General features: G+C 33.8%; 1 protein-coding gene across 1 annotated transcript in view; it reads left to right on the top strand.

Moving 5' to 3' along the window:
- Window positions 1-16,937, top strand: part of LOC109071006 (glypican-1-like) — a 64,021-nt gene that overhangs the window by 20,429 nt on the left and 26,655 nt on the right. The window contains exon 2 of the mRNA XM_042711014.1: window positions 14,332-14,490. Coding sequence (XP_042566948.1) covers window positions 14,332-14,490 — 159 coding nt within the window. The remainder of the gene's footprint in view (window positions 1-14,331; window positions 14,491-16,937) is intronic.

Raw genomic sequence — 16,937 nt, forward strand, 5'->3', positions numbered from 1 at the left:
ATATTTGGATATTTGGTAGCAAATCACATCAGGCGAATGGAATTTAAAGAACGGCATGACTGAATCCCTGGATGCACACGAATGGTTCTGGCAGGAGTGCGTCAGATTTCTTGAGCTAATCCTCATGCTTTCTGATTGCTTTGTGCCAGCGTTCATACCAGTGCTTGTTCGATATCACTCAAAGACGCACATTGTGGTGAAATATCACATTATGGCCTCACATGAGTCAACAGAATGGGTCCTATGACTGTGTCCCAGGCTTCTTTGTGTCAGATGCCCATGAGACGGTGAGACACACACTGTTATGAGTCAATGTGGGCATTGGTTACAATGGATGACCTTGGGAAAGATAAGGAGTGTGTCATCACGTCCTGTTTGGTATGACAGTTTAAGTATTGTGAATGTATTAAAAACAGCTGTTTTTGCTTAAATATGTATTTTTTCCATCCCATTATATATCATCCAGGTAGATACACTGTAAAAAAAAATGATTATGATTTTAACCATAAAAGACTCTTCAAATGCTACTGTAAAAACCTCTTAACTGGTTAACAGTAAGTTTACTACATACTACATACAGTGAATACATACTGTATATACATAGCTGCTGGTCACTTTTTTTTAAATTGAATTGAATTAAATCGTCTTTCATGTTGTAATTTTTCATGTTTTACTTTTATTTTTTATTTTCTTTTAAAGCATTTAAACACATTTAGCCTGTATTTTTGTTGACATTATTGGTCCGTAATTTTATGTTGTAACTGGTGACATTAGTAAAATTTTTTGAAAGAAATTAATACTCTTTTTCAGTAGGGATGCAAGAATGAAATTGATCACAAGTGACAGTAAATACATTTATTATGTTAAAAAAGATTTCTGCTTCAAATTTTTTTTTTTTTAAACTTTAATTAAAGAGTCCTGACAAAAATATCACGGTTTTAAGCAACACAACTGTTTTCAACATTGATAATAATAAGTGCTTCTTGAACACCATATATGTACAGTATATAGAAAACAGATATTTTAAATTGTAATAATGTCACAATATTGTTTTTCCTGTGTTTTGATCAAATTAATGCAGCCTCGGGAGCATAAGAGACTCTCAAAAATAAAGTGTAGTGTACTTATATTACATTTAATACTAATAAGTCATGATACATGATATAATTAGATAAACAGTGTTTTACCAGTATTTGTGTATGTTGTTTTTGTTCCAAGAAAGCTGTCCTGCTTTGTGCCTGACAGACTGAAGCATAGCAACATGCTAATGTCAAACTCTACAGGTGTACAGTTGACAAAAACAATCTTTTAAAAAACACCCAGAACACCTTATCAATGCTCACGACCACCCACACTAACAAACTGTAGATTTTGTTGTAGTTGAAAGAAAAGTTCTTAACGGTTTGTGTTATGATGTGTTAAGGCTTTAGCCTTTCCAGTTAGCACTCCTGCACTGTTAGACACCATAATAATTCTTCTGCAAACTGGCAGAACCCACCATGGCTCTTTCCTGACAGCTAAATTATATTTGCCTTCACCTCTCATTCTTATCTCCTGAGGTGATACGATGAATATTTCAGTTTTCCAGAGAGTATTTAAGTCTGCCTGGATGAACATGATTCTTGCCCGCTGGGTGTTAAATGTTGGAATGGAGTTGTTTCTGTACAGGGGAAACAAAGTCTAGTCAATGTTACTTGAACCTTCTGCATATGAACAGACATGTAACCCTCAGGACACAGAGATTGCTGTTGTTATTCTCACACACACACAAACACACATTTAACAGGACCCCACCTTAGGCTACTGGTGAGATGGAGAATATCCCACCCACATTGGCACAAAGGAATATATGTGTGTGAGAGATAATACATATGTGTATTTTGAGATGTTGTCTCTCTGTGGAGGTCAGGATTGCCTCATTTGACCTGTGCTCAGTGCACAGCACCTCTTCCTCTAAAGTTGAGTCTACTTCTACTTCTACTTCTAGATTTTATTGCTCAGAGGTTGCTCCTCCAAAACCCAGAAGACTTTATTTAGTTTTTTTTTTTTTTTTTTTTTTTTATGGATCAACTGTTATAATGTTATAATGACATTTATGTTTCTCTTTAAATTCCTAAATTAAAATAAATAAATGAATGCAATTAAAATGGGGGAAAAAATCCAGGAAATTTCAGATTTGCACAGTTTATCATACAATGTTATTACATTTTGTTGTTCCTTTTATGTTCAGTTTTTGAAATTTGATTCCCAATTTATATATGTGTGTATATATATATATATACATATATAGATATATATATATATATACATATATATATATATATATATATATACATATATATATATATATATATATACTGTATATATATATATATATATATATATATATAGATATATATATATATATATATATATATATATATATATATATATATATATATATATAAATGACCTTTTTTTTTTGACTCAAGAAGTTAGAAGTTGTACTTTAGTGACTGGAAATAGCTGTCCTGGGTTATAACCAAGATGACAAACTGCCTGACATGTCTTGTCTTAAGACATCCGAGAGAGAGAGAGGATGTTTTAAGAGAACATGTTTGTTTGCCTTTGCTCACTGTGTTTGCAATGGAGTGTGACATAAAACAGTGATGTAGTGTTTTATCACACTAAACTGCACAGCAAGGCTACTTGTTGGAAAATGTAGCATATTACTGGAAAAGCTATACTTTTATGGAAAAAGTTATGCTTATTAAAGATGTAGCTAACGTCACTCTGAGTTACTTCACATTAAATAAATTAAATGAGTCAGTTCATTCTCTTTGCTGTTTAAGAGAAATAATTGAGATGTATTCTCATTAAAACTATTCTCGTTTATGCAAATTATTCTTCATTTGTTTTTCCTTTTATGTTATTTCTTCTCTCTCTGGGTGTCAGATTTGACTCATTCGACCCTTTGTTCATTGCATTGCATTTCTTTTACTAAAACTCAGTCTATTTCCTAGTTCAAAGACACATATAGTTAAGTGAGCTGGCGGTGTTTGGGGCGACTGTGATTCTGTTCTCTGGAGAAAGAGCTGACAGGTTTCAGCAACAGCAGAGAGAGAGAGAGAGTAAACAAGTGAAGGAAACAGACAGACAGGCTGATGCATAGAAAATAATGGCATTAAACAAGAAGAGGTTTACGCTTGCTCTGATCCAGCCTGAGGTGCTGAGATATTCCAGACAAACACAAATGTGTGCATGCGTGTGATTCATCAGTTGCTGGTGACTGATGTGGGTGTTGTGTTGAAAGAGTGAAGAACAGAACGGATGAAAGAAAGACTTGTGTTTTCTGTGCCCTTACTACATGATGAGACCACAGTGTCTGCTGATTCATGGACAGCTGCTCTAGGCCTTGCAGAGTGTGCAGAAAGTTATTTGACAAGAGCCGTGTACAGCCTACAATTTAACTTCTTCAATTGCTGAATGTGCTGTACTATACAAGTATATTTCAAACAGTCAAACATTCAGTGCCATTAACACACATTCTAAGCAAATGAGGTTTGTAGAATATATGCCAGATTTAGAAACATTAGCATTATTTGCACTAAAAGTTGGGCTGGTTGGCATGGCCCAGTTAGCCCCTGCTGGCACATTCTGCAATTACATATTCTGTATTTTTCACCTATAAAAGCATTCTCCTTAGATAGCCATTTCAAATTAGCTGTGCATTTGACAATTAACCAGTTATTAATAATATATTAATATTAATTTACATTTTATGTAAATTATTTATTAATTATTTCTGAATTTATTAATAATTGTATTCTCCATTGATAGCATTCTAAATTATATATCTAGATAATGTATATTATTATTATTCTTTAATCGTTTAATTAATCACATAATTAATCATGTATTTATATTTTACAATTAAATCGGTTCTTCTATATTAATCTGTATATAATTTATTATATATTTTTGGTTTTATATCATTAATGATAAATTAATTACATAATTGATGTATCTATATTTATATTCAAATTTATCTATATATTTAAAAATATTATTTATTAATTAAGTATAACTTGCTATAATTTTCATTCAGCATTTTATTCTCCATTGATTGCATACCAGATAGTTTGTGTGTGTGTACATTGCTTTATTGGCATGACATATTATACATATTATAGTATTGCCAAAGCATTTTAAGTATGTGTAAAATACTATTTTTATGTATTTCAATGTGCAAGGGGTATAAGCCCAGTTCAGCCCTGCAGGCATTGTTAGAAATGCCTCTGTTTGCAAATTCCAATTGTGTTCTTACTGTTATACTATCTCTCTCTCTCTCTCTCTCTCTATCCATCCATCCATTTATAAGTTCAAATTATAAAAATGTATAAATTATATATAATTTTCTAAATTATTGAGCTGCATTATTTGCTTTTCACATTGTCCATGATCCAAAATAGTATGCCCGATCGTGGTTGTGGTGGTCCACTGCATCCTCTTCAGCTTAGTGCCTAATTGGCTTGGCTGGGCAGTTGCACCATGCAAACTGAGATAAGCAGTAATTTTGTGGGTGTGTTTGTGACATTACCTGATTTACATTTGTTCTTGATGAATACTTCCTTCGTAGCTCAGCAACAAGGTTCACTAAACAGGAGACTGTCCTGACTCACACAGACACACACACACACACACACCAAATCACACGAGTCCAAAATATTTCATGCTGTCAAAACACACAAACACACACAGAGGGGATTGACTTTTCCAGTAGTCTGTGTCCATAGTGAATGTTAAAACAAAAGCAGAAGGAAATGGATTAACCCAAGCCCATCTGTAGATCAGGTCAAGGACTGTCTTCTTGTGTTCATTTTTCTCAGCCATTAAATGACCCTTTCACCTCTTTGTCATAAAAACAACGTTTTACTTCCTCAGTGGGTGTAAAAGAGTTCAGTTTACTGTGTAGACAGTTTGTAGTCTACTGAGAATATTTGAACTTGTTGAAATGTTACAAAATGTAAATTATGCAAAAAAAGAAGAAGCTGAAATTTAATTTCAGCTGAAAACATGATTTTATTGATATCATGTGAAACATATGACTGTCCTCATTTGCATATCATTTACATATGTCTTACATGTTATTTACATATCAGTGCCTATAGACCTTAATCAGGTAGGACACATATTGAATTTAACACAGGTGAAACAAGACTGTATGGGATAGACTTACAGTCATTACAATGGCACACACTGTTTAAAGGTCCTAGATCATGTAATTTTCACATTTAAATTTTTTTAAGTATTTTATGAAGTTTTTCTCTACTGATATTACTTTCTGAGAGATGTTTCATCAGCTGAACAATCAGTATGTTAAACAGCAGTACAATCTCTCAAAGGGACCATCAAAGTCTCAATTTTCATTCCTGTAAATAATGGTACTGTGCTGCCTAATGTCTATTCAGTGTTTAAAAGCTTTACCACTGGCAACAAAACAGTGTAAACTGGTGACTTTTGATTGGCTAACCAAGGCAAGTAAAGTTCTTAAAGGTACAGTAGAAAACTGCCTGTTTAATTCAATAGATCAGCGAGAGAGCTGAAAATGTTGAAAATTATGTTTCATGCTACTAAAAATTGTGCTGTGTAAAACTTTTTAAGCTGTCTCAGACACACCAGTTGCATTGTAATTCATCCAGTGTATTAATGGCTCAATGCTTCATACAGAAAGTGGGACAACAGGTCTGAGAAGTGAATCAACATTCGCACTCAAAAGCAGGTTAGTGTGCAGATGTAGGGCGCTGGTGCCCACCTGTGTGGTGGCAGTCGGCCGGATTAGACTCTGATTTAGATCCATGTCAGTGTCCCTGAAGAACTCTCCCACTGAGAGCAGAGCCCAGCCGCCTCTCACTCACTTTCACCACTAATGTCCTACCGCTGTAAAGATAGCTTGTAGTTAGCATTCAGGACTCCATCTGCTATAAAGAAAATCATTTTATTCTCTAAAACACCTTGATGTAGTCATTAATGTGCATGTAAACATTCAGTACCATAGTATGAACCAAAGTGCCATCTCATAACATTTAACACGTACACTTACAGTGCTTTATGTTTGAAAACAGGTGAATTCATTTTCGTCTCACTGGTCAAGAAAATAGTAAATATCAGAGAGGTCTCTATGATATGAGGAAAGGCTAAAATGTGTTACTGAAATCATCTAGCTTTGCCAGACACAAAATAAAATAAAATAAAATAAAATAAAATAAAATAAAATAAAATAAAATAAAATAAAATAAAATAAAATAAAATAAAATAAAATAAAATAAAATAAAATAAAATAAAATAAAATAAAATAAAATAAAAAGATATACCAAAAATATAATGCCTATATATAAAACATAAAAAAATGTATATAGATACATTAATATTATAATGAATAATATAAATATTTTGTTTAATTTAGCTATTTTAGTTGGTTGGTTTCACTTTCTTGGCAAGTCCACATGATTTGAATTCAGGCAAATTAAATTTCGGTTGATTTTGTAAGGGGAAAATCTGAACATTTAGGTTATATACTGATGTTCTAAAATGAATAAACTAAACTTCAAATTCAAGTAAAATTTTTTAAAAGCTGATCCTAAATGACTAACTGCAAGCTAGGTTTAATGTCATTCATTTACTCATGTTAAGTAATAAAGCCATAGTACCAAGCACTGTAGATATTTCATATTTTTGGCTATAATAATAAATTTCCAAGCAACTGCAAAGTGATTTGTTTTATTAGAAAATCCCTCATTTTTTTCCTCTAGGAAAATTAATAAACGAATGACTCTCGTATAAACATTCAGTGACTTATGCAACATCTGACAGCGTTTCCCCCCTTGTTTTCTCAACTTATCATATTTTTTGTTTATTTCATTTCTCAGATCCCTCATTTACACTGATAAATGCCTGCTGATGAGGCTGCGTGTGAAAAACTGTCCAGTCAGCTCTGCTAAAGTGATTTTTGCTTGTGATTCTCGACGGGTGACACAGATCCAGACGGGTGGATCAGAAATCCAGATTCCTCTCGGCAAAACCTGATGATCTGAATGTCATCTCAGCGTTACCTGTCTGTTTAACAAGGCCTGTTGTTAGTGGCGTGTGGTGCTGTTTTGTATTGAGCTGAAACAGCAAAAAGTGAAGGGAAAGAGGTTTTTTGACACTAAACGGGAAATGTTCCAATCCTCCATAACTCTCGAATGAATGGCTATTGAACAGTTTGGATGTCAGTGACATTAAATATTATGGATAACTCATGTTTCATATCCATCACTGACACAGCGAACAGCGGCATGTTTGTTGTATGTATTTTTTTTTTTTTCATTTAGTTTCACATAAAAAAGGTAATTTATTTATTCATTTAAATTAAGACTTTGTGATTAATTTCTATGTAAACCAGTGTTGGGGAAAGTTACGTTTAAAAACAATGCATTTCAAAATTGTGTAACTCCCCAAAAAAGTGACTACTTGAGTTACTTAATTACTTTATATTGAAAGTAATGTGTTATGTTACTTTTGCATTAATTTATCTCGTCTGAGCAAGGCTTGCTTGTTAGTTTTTAATAAAAATTATATATTTTTGGCAAATGTAAAAGCTCTTTCATACCAAATTGAAAATGAATATGCCTCTGGCTGAAGGAAATGTAAATTCACTTGTACAGTATGCATCTCAAACAGCCATCACTCAGTAAATATGAAAACAAAGTAACTGGTGTTGAAAAAGTCACTCAGATATTTTCTTGTAAATTAAAAAGTAATGCGTTACTTTACTAGTTCTTGAAAAAAGTAATCTGATTACATATACTTGTAATGCGTTACTCCCAACACAGACGTAAACACCCCTTCTTCTTTTAAAAATGAGGCCCATTATAGAATATATCCATTTTGTGCCATTTTGGTCTAAATAAAGCTCGCATTTAGGATGTTTGTGTACATTTTCTACTGATTATAGCAGTGGTAATTCATCCCATAAAGACCAAATGATATAACAGGCTGTTATAAACTCTATGCATGGTCAAGCAGTAATTTGGTGGGTTTGTTTGCACGGTTCTCTTCATACATTATTTGCATGATATATTTTGTGAATTCACATCTAAAACAATGCAGGTGTATGCAAAAAAAAGTGTGTTAGTTGAATTGGTGGGAAATAATCACGGAGAGATAAATGCTGTGATCCAGCAGCAGACAGGAAAATGTTACAGTGATAATCCTGTGTTTGGTTTTACACATAATCTGTCCTGTCTCTCTGCACACAACTACTGAATTCCAGTGTGTGTGTGTGTGTGTGTGTGTGTGTGTGTGTGTGTGTGTGTGTGTGTGCGTGTGCGTGTGAGAGTGTGTGTCTGTTCAGGCTTCACTTCTAAAACGTGCTGTAATCCATCATGTTCCTGATAACTCTCTCTTTCTGCATGTGTGTGACAGGAACAGTGTGTGGGTGGGATTTCTTTCTGGGTTTTATTTAACAGTGCGTCTCGCTAGAATGGGTCACATCTTTCAACTTCCAATCGTATGCTATCTCAACTTCTTCTCATCCGATGCAAGCAACATTAATAAAGCCCAGAATACTCTAATGTGCATATATTATTGAGCTCTGATATGAATTCATTAGATCTGAAATGCTTATTCAATTCTGAGGTCAGCTGATTCGAGAACTGTTGTGGTTATCATAGTCCAGTTAGCACCTGCTGGCAGATGTAGACATTCATTTGATAAAATGTGAGATGTCACAAAGATTTCTGTTTCAAATAGATGCTGTTTTTTCCCTTTGCTTTCTATTCATCAAAGAATCCTAAAAAAAAAATCCAATCCACCACTTTTTCCACATATTTTATTAAGCTATATTAAGAAGCACAACATTGATAATAATAATAGATCTTTCTTGAGGAGCAAATCAGCATATTGGAATGATTTCTGAAGGATCGTGTGACACTGAAGACTCGAGTAATGATGCTGAAAATTCAGCTTTGTCATCACAGGAATTTACATTTTAAAATATATGATAATAATTTAGTTTATTTGTGAGCATAAGAGACTTCTTTCAAAAACATTTAAAAAAAATTTTACCAGCCCCAGACTTTCGAATGACATCATATTACTGATACCACCATTTTACTGCGGTACAGCCAGAATACTTCTGTGTAGTTGGTATTAATGTCCGATGTGTGTGTGTGTGTGTGTGTGTGTGTGTGTGTGTGTGTGTGTGTGTTTGTGTGTGAATGAATGTTATCAGAAGATGCTTCCCATTTTTCCCAGACTTCAAATGCCCTTGTTAATGCAAGACACGCAGCTCCATCATCGTAGTTGTTTGCGGTGGATCGTTAGGAGAAATGCATGCCGCTGGCAAACTCATTTATCAGATACCTCTGAACAGCGATCGTGTTTTGGTATGAGAGCTCTTGTGTTGTATTGATTGGGTGGTGAAGAGCTAGCGTGTTAAATGTTTCATATCAAATCACTCAGATAAAAATCCCTGCTGCTAACTCAGACTGTGTTTACTGTATGTGAGACATTTTCAAACTTGGGCATGCTACTGAATGTCATCTGCTTTACACACTTTTTTACTAGCATGCATTGACCTTAGCATTAATCATGATGTTCCTGCAATCTCAGGCTAAATAATGTACTGAAATTAAAATAATTGCTAACATATCTCCCGTATGCATTAAAAACAACCCACTTAGATCCATTTAGAAACAGCAAAGCAGACAATGCCTGCTTCTCTGTTTTGTAGTGAAGCACCTTCTTCAGGATATGTCAGTAGGCTAATTGCTGGGCTAACAGTGTAGATGGTAATGCAGTACACTTCTAGCAATACCATGAAGGAAATTATTGGGAAATGAAAGGTTATAACTGTTTACTGTAAAATGTTTGGATGGCTGGCTGGACATAGGAAGTCATGTGCTTAGCGGTTAGCTAAAGATTTTGCCAACAGTGTAGCAACCATGCTGAATATAGGAAAGTTGCCCAAATTACCCCAGATATCTCACTTGTGTGTGTGTGTGTGTGTGTGTGTTTGAAATAAATTAATACATTTATTCAAGGATGCAATTAAATTGATCAAGAGTGACAGTAAAGACATCTCTAATGTTACAAAAGAATTCTGTTTCGAATAAATGTTCTTTTTAACTTTATATTCATCACTGAATCTTGAAATAAAAAGAAATGTTTAATATATATATATATATATATAATTGTAATAATATTTCACAATATTACTGTTTTTACTGTATTTTTGAGTAAATTAATTTAGCCTTGAAGAGCATGAGAGACTTCAAAAACCTTTAGAAATCTTACCAAGCGAAAACTTTTGAAAGATAGTGTACATTAACATGACAAAAAGGTAGGGAGGAAATGCATTCTGGGAATCTAATGTTCATACTGTAAATGTCCTCCTCCAATGGTTTTCTTTAAGACTGTTATCCATAATTACTTCCTCTTGAATGTGGTGATGCTATATAGTTACCGCTACTGATACAGTCTGCAGGCTTTGTGTGTTTAATTTGGTGTTGTATCTGTATAACAGCTTTTGAGGCAAACAGATTAAAGTGAGTATTTCCTTCCTCTCTCTGGTAGAATTAACTCACTCATCTCTTTTAGTATCTCTTTCTCTCACACATACTCACACACCACACAAACACAGTTAGAGGGTTTTTTGGATTCTAATTCTGTGGTGTAATTGGATTCTAATAGGAGTTTTCTTCCCTGGAGTTCTCTGATACGTTAATGGTCTGTGAATTGGTCTTTCTTCTCACTATCTCCAATCTCACTATAAGTGTGTGGGCCGTGAGAGACCTTAGAGGGAAAAAGTACCACCGGCTTTATTCACCGTTTTAAATGCTTTCATTAGTTTGTACAAGGAAGAAACCAGAGGATGTTTACAAGATGTTTATATCATTCTAGTTTTAACTACAGAGTGATCTATTTTATATTAACTGTAATTTGTTGAGGCGGAATAGAACTCCAGCCCAGCTCACTTTACAGAGAGATGTGCATTATTGATCTCTGAGGGGTAATTTAGCAAGCACACCATGAGTCTGAATCGAGCAGGGGTTGCAGCGGCCAAAACACTGAATACTAGCCGCCAAAAGATCACAGAAAATTGTCTGCCACCTCTGCGACAGTGTATTTTCTTGTGTTTGTTTGTGTGTATATATATATATATATATATATATATATATATATTATATGTGTGTGTGTGTGTGTGTGTGTGTGTGTGTGTGTGTGTGTGTGTGTGTAAATAATAATGATTATCTCAATTTGAATTTGTAGTGCATAAATTATGTGTCAACTCATAAAGCAAAAACATTAATTTAATCAGTAATTTAGTGGGATAAATTAATTATTTTCTACAATTTTCTCTTGACAGAATGCCAATTTTTCTAATTGTAGTTTTGCGTGTGTTTGTGTGAAATTAATAAGAATATGAATGACATAATACCATTTTTAAATCAAATTTTTACCTATTTTATTTTTTATTTTGCCATTGGGTAAAATAAATGAGAATCTGAATCTTCTTTCTGACTGCTAATCCTAGTGAGTCAGTCCACAGTCTCACAAAGTAAATCATGATGATTCCCATACTTTCCATATTAATTCCATGTTTTTTTCCCAGCCAACCATGTTCACAGCAACACATTTTATTAGCTCCTTGGTTTTTGTTTTCATTGGGTTGCGCTGGATGTTACAGGCCAAACACATTGGTTGTGTGGGTTTCATCAAGTGTTCAAGTGCCTGTAAACCTTCTTGAGCAGTAACATTAAGCTCTGATAAGAGCCGCATTAAATTCCATCTGTTTGCAGTGTGTTTTTATATGTGATAGTGAGAAATGAACTGTGCTGTTGGAGTCTTTCTCTCTTTTCTCTACCTTTGTCCTTGGATGGGAGAAAAGGCTCAGGATAGAAATGGCTGACAGCCCAGCTCTTTAGAAAAAGAATCCTGTCTCTGACAGTGTGTACTCTCACCCGCTGACAAAAACACATGTGTGTGCGCACACACAAGCCACAGGTAGACACTCGCTTTTTTTGACACTGAAAACCATCCTGACAAACCACACGAGATACACACACTAACACGCAATTACACATTTCTATGGCCCAAGATACCATTATATAACAATTAAATGCTTTGCTAATTGCTAAAAATGTTTTAAAAGAACATGATACTGATGAAAGTTTTTGCAGGCACAAGCATTTGGCTGATCCATAAGAGCTTAAAGGAACAGTTCACCCCAAAATGAAAATTTCCTGAAAATGTACCCACCCTCAGGCCAGCCGAAATGTAGAGTTTGCTTTTTTTTGTCGGAACAGATTGGAAAAAATGTAGCATTGCACACCAATGGATCCTGTGCAGTGAATGGGTGCCATCAGAACGAAAGTCCAAACAGCTGATAAAAACCCTTACAATAATCCTCAAGTAATCCACACAACTCCAGTCCATTAATTTATGTCTTGTGAAGTGAATATCTGCAAGTTTGTAAGAAACTTATCCATCACAGGACATTTTTTACTTCAAAGCATTGTTTACGGCTAAAATATGAGTCATCTATCCATAATATTGCTTGTGAACAATTCCTTTAATGTGAGAGGCAATAATATATAAATAAATATATATATATATATATATGTATAAGCAAATAGTTTAAAATGAAACTGGAAAAAGATGAAACAGAAACCATTTTTAAAAATTGATACAATAAATATTATTATTGGCTAGTTTTTATTTAGCACTATTTTCCTTGTACGCTACTGGGTTGGAATGGACATATCGATTGACCATGTCATCTCTTCTATTGTATGATATTTGTCCAAGCACAGGGCAGAACAGCAGTCGATTGAGTGGAAATTTTCAATTACTATTAAGATCCCCCCGTCATAAAAATCGTTTGTACTCTCTTATATAACTGTGCTGTGAAGTTCAGCTGTCCGTCACACAGTCACAGAGCCAACACATTCACAGCTTCAACACTGGGGCTTTATTTATATCTGTATACACATTTTTAAGTATTTAGTTATCATAAGATGTATTGTTTGTAATATGCAGCCTGAAAATATTTGCTAAGAGCGTGTGCAGAATCATACTGCTTCAGAGAGCATGTGTCTGCGCTCAGATCAAGTCAGAGATCCATGTGTAATTACAGTCCACAAATCAGATCACTAAAGTAGTCTGAACCCATTTTACACTTCTGTGCTTCTTTATTTCTAATTAGCTCTCTCTTTCACTCTTTTGCTTTTCGTTCTCACCAGGATTCTTGGAGCAACAAGCAAAAACAAAAAGAGATAGAGCGGATAGATGAATGGAAAAAAGGAATGGATGGATGGTTGGTTAATGAATAAATGAATGAAGATTTAGATGGATAGATAAATGAAATGTAGTAAATCTATGTATGTGGAAATACACCACTGTTTAAAAGTTTGGGGGCAGTATTAAAAAATAATAATAATACTTTTATTCAGCAAGAATGTGTTAACTTGATTGACAGTTAAAGTGACAGTAAAGAAAAAAAAAGATAAAATAAGTGTTTTTCTTTTCAAATTTTTATTCATCAACGAATCCTGAAAACAAACAAACAAACAACAACAAAAAAAAAACACACACACACACACTAAAAAACAAATCCATAAAATAACAAAAAAGTAATGGCTGCTAAATTAATTATCCATTAATTTAATAGACATTACCGTTAGTTATAAAACACAAAGCAATGGAGTGTAAAATTCAAAATACAGGTAAAACTCCTGTAAAAAACAAAATATATTAAAAAAAAAATAATGATGATAATAATAATAATGAAATTCCTTCAAATTAATACAGTACATTATGTTCTGTTTTTACTGATTTTTTTTAGAGTGCAATTTCGGCAAAACCATGTTAAGCAGCACACCTTTTTTTCAACATTGATAACAGGAGAGTTTTCTTGAGCACCAAATTGCTATAGTATATTCAATGAATAATTTCTGAAGGATCATGTGACACTGAAGACTAAAGTAATGATGCTGAAAATTCAGCTTTGTATCACTAGAATAAATGATATTTTACAATATATTAAAATAGAAAACAATTATTTTAAACTGTAATAATATTTCACAATATTACTACAGTTTTTTTTTCTGTATTTTGATCAAATAAACACAGCTTTGGTGAGCATAAGAGATACCAACCCCAAACGTCTGAATATATTATGGGTTATATGGATGGATAAATAAATAAATGGATGGAGATCATGGATGGTTAAATGTATTTCTACTGATGGTCATGCTAACATTGTTAACTCTCTCTCTCTCTCTCTCTCTCTCTCTCTCTCTCTCTCAGGTGAGCACCTGGGGGTTTGTTCTCGGAGTTACACCTGCTGCACGTCTGGGATGGAGGAGAACCTCCTGAACCTGAGCCGAAGAGAGTTTGAGACTCAGGTGAAGGAGTCTGGACGCACCTTACAAGCCTCGCTCAACAGCCAGTTCAAGAGCTTTGATGGTGAGTTACACCTGAGTAACGTCACATGATGCAAAATGGCCTCCTTCCATCACACAGCTCTTGATTTTGAGAAGAATTGGTCTGCTGGACTAAAGCTTGTTGAGAAACTGATAGTTAGTTTGTCTGTACAGACCTGTGTTTGATATCTCAGAGCAGTGCTGATAAAACCTCCTAACGACGTTAGACAGATGGTCTCTCTGTATGTGTATGTGTGTGTGTGTGTGTGTGTAGTACCAGTGTGGATATCTCACTCACACTCAGTCCTGTGAGTGTGAATGTTATTCACATCGTTCACCTGAATGATTGTGCTTGGAGGAACAGAGATCGAGCTATACAAGCAAATGTTTTGACAGCATCACACTTACACTTACAATAATGTGTATAATGTCTGTATGTATATATATATATATATATATATATATATATATATATATATATGTATAGTATGTAGATAATTCTCTCCCTCTATCTTTCTCTGGCTTCATAATCTTATCCTTCTCTCTCACTCTGTGTAGGCGTTTTAATCAGTGTTTTTGCTTTTTGTGTACAATGGTGTGTGTGGGGGTGTGATTTGTTTTGATTAGTTCTGCTGGTTAGGAACAAACAACTTCTCAATTACATCAAATCATGCTTTACAAATTAAATGCATTAAATGTGTGTTTTGCTGCTTTGGATGGGTGAATCTTAAAAACAACAACAACAACAAAATAATGATAATACAATCAAAAGCATTGTGGTGTATATTATACTTACTAAACATGGGCATTTCAATAAATATTAAATAAAATACATTAAAATAATAATGAATAATAATAAATAATTAAAAAAATTGCTCAATTTTTAAGCTAAATTGTATTTAATAATAATAATAATAATAATAATAATATTTTATTCTTCAATAATTAATTTTGACCATTAAATAATAAAAATAGCAATCCAACAACAACACCAATATCATTGATAATATTTATTATTGTTTTTATTATTATAAACAAAAAATTAAATAGCAACAATTTTATAAAACTGATGCAAGGAATATTATTGTTATTATTATTATTAGCTTTATTGTTATTAATAAAAATAATAATAATAACTGTACTTTTTCCTCCCTTAATGCAACTATTTATTTTTTGTGTTATTTTGTGTTTGTTTGTTTTTTTGAAATATGACTGGGACAGTTCTTGACATTGAGAGGTATAATAAAAATCAATGGTTAAAATTATTCCTGCTTTCAAAAGTGGGTTTGGTTGGGCCTAGCAACTTAATCATGAGCTTGGTCAAATGTAGCAGTTGATTAATTTTATTGTTGGACAAGCAGAACATTTCATAATACTATAAAAAGTAGACTAGAGAACAGTTAGACTATATAAAACTTTTTAAAGCTTTTATGAAGTCTATAATTGTTGAATTTGAAGGTTACAAATGAATTAAATTTCTCTCTATTCTGTACAGATGGTGACTTTGCTACTCAAAGCTTGAAAAAGTCAGTGTCTCTGTTGTTCTGAAGTTAATAAGTGGTTTTTAAAACATGTCTGTGCCAGCTCACCTCCAGGAGTCCTGAGTGTGTGTGTGTGTGTGTGTGTGTGTGTGTGTGTCTGTCTGTCTGTCTGTACAAGCACACTCGCTCACACACAAATAATATGGTGTGTTTGTGGTGAGAATGCTTGAACTGTGATTATTTCCTAAGTGTTGTGGCACAGGGAGGAGATCTGGTCAGTGTGTGTTTCCCAGTATGAATTATGCTTGGAACAGTAAGCAGCTATGGCAGATTATACCCAGGGTGTGTGGTTTTGTGTGTGTGTGTACATGTTTTTCTATCCCGGTGGAGACTTAAACCTAAATACACATTGACTCATGGGGACTCGTGTCACCTTGGGGACCTAAATTGAGGTCCCCATGGTGAAACAAGTTTAGAAATGTGTGTGTGTGTGTGTGTGTGTGTGTGTGTGTGTGTGTGTGTGTGTGTGTGTGTGTGTGTGTTTTTGTGACATATTAGGACACAACTTTGTATAATGACATGGGTATGACACAGGTATTACAAGGAGAGGGTGACTTTTGGAGGACATAACCAATGTCCCCATTTTTCGAACGCTTATAAACCATACAGAATGAGTTTTTTTGAGAAAGTAAAAATGCACAAAGTTTACTGTAAGGGGTAGCCAAAGGAATATCACCACAGTACGGAAATATAAAACACACTCAGGATTATCTATCATAAAAAACAACACTACTGAAATCCCCCACAATTCACAAAAACAAACATGTGTGTTTGCGTGCAGCTATTTATGTATGTTTTGAAAGACTAAAGGCATTAACAGTGCAATATATGACAATATTTCTTACAAACATAATAAAACAGCCTCTCTAAATCATGTGTGCTGTCATAGACATGGACATTTGTTTCCAGTTCTGGCTTTTATTATCTGGAAATAGATCAATTTACAGCA

Source organism: Cyprinus carpio, chromosome A2, assembly GCF_018340385.1.
Source record: "Cyprinus carpio isolate SPL01 chromosome A2, ASM1834038v1, whole genome shotgun sequence".
Classification (NCBI taxonomy): domain Eukaryota; kingdom Metazoa; phylum Chordata; class Actinopteri; order Cypriniformes; family Cyprinidae; genus Cyprinus; species Cyprinus carpio.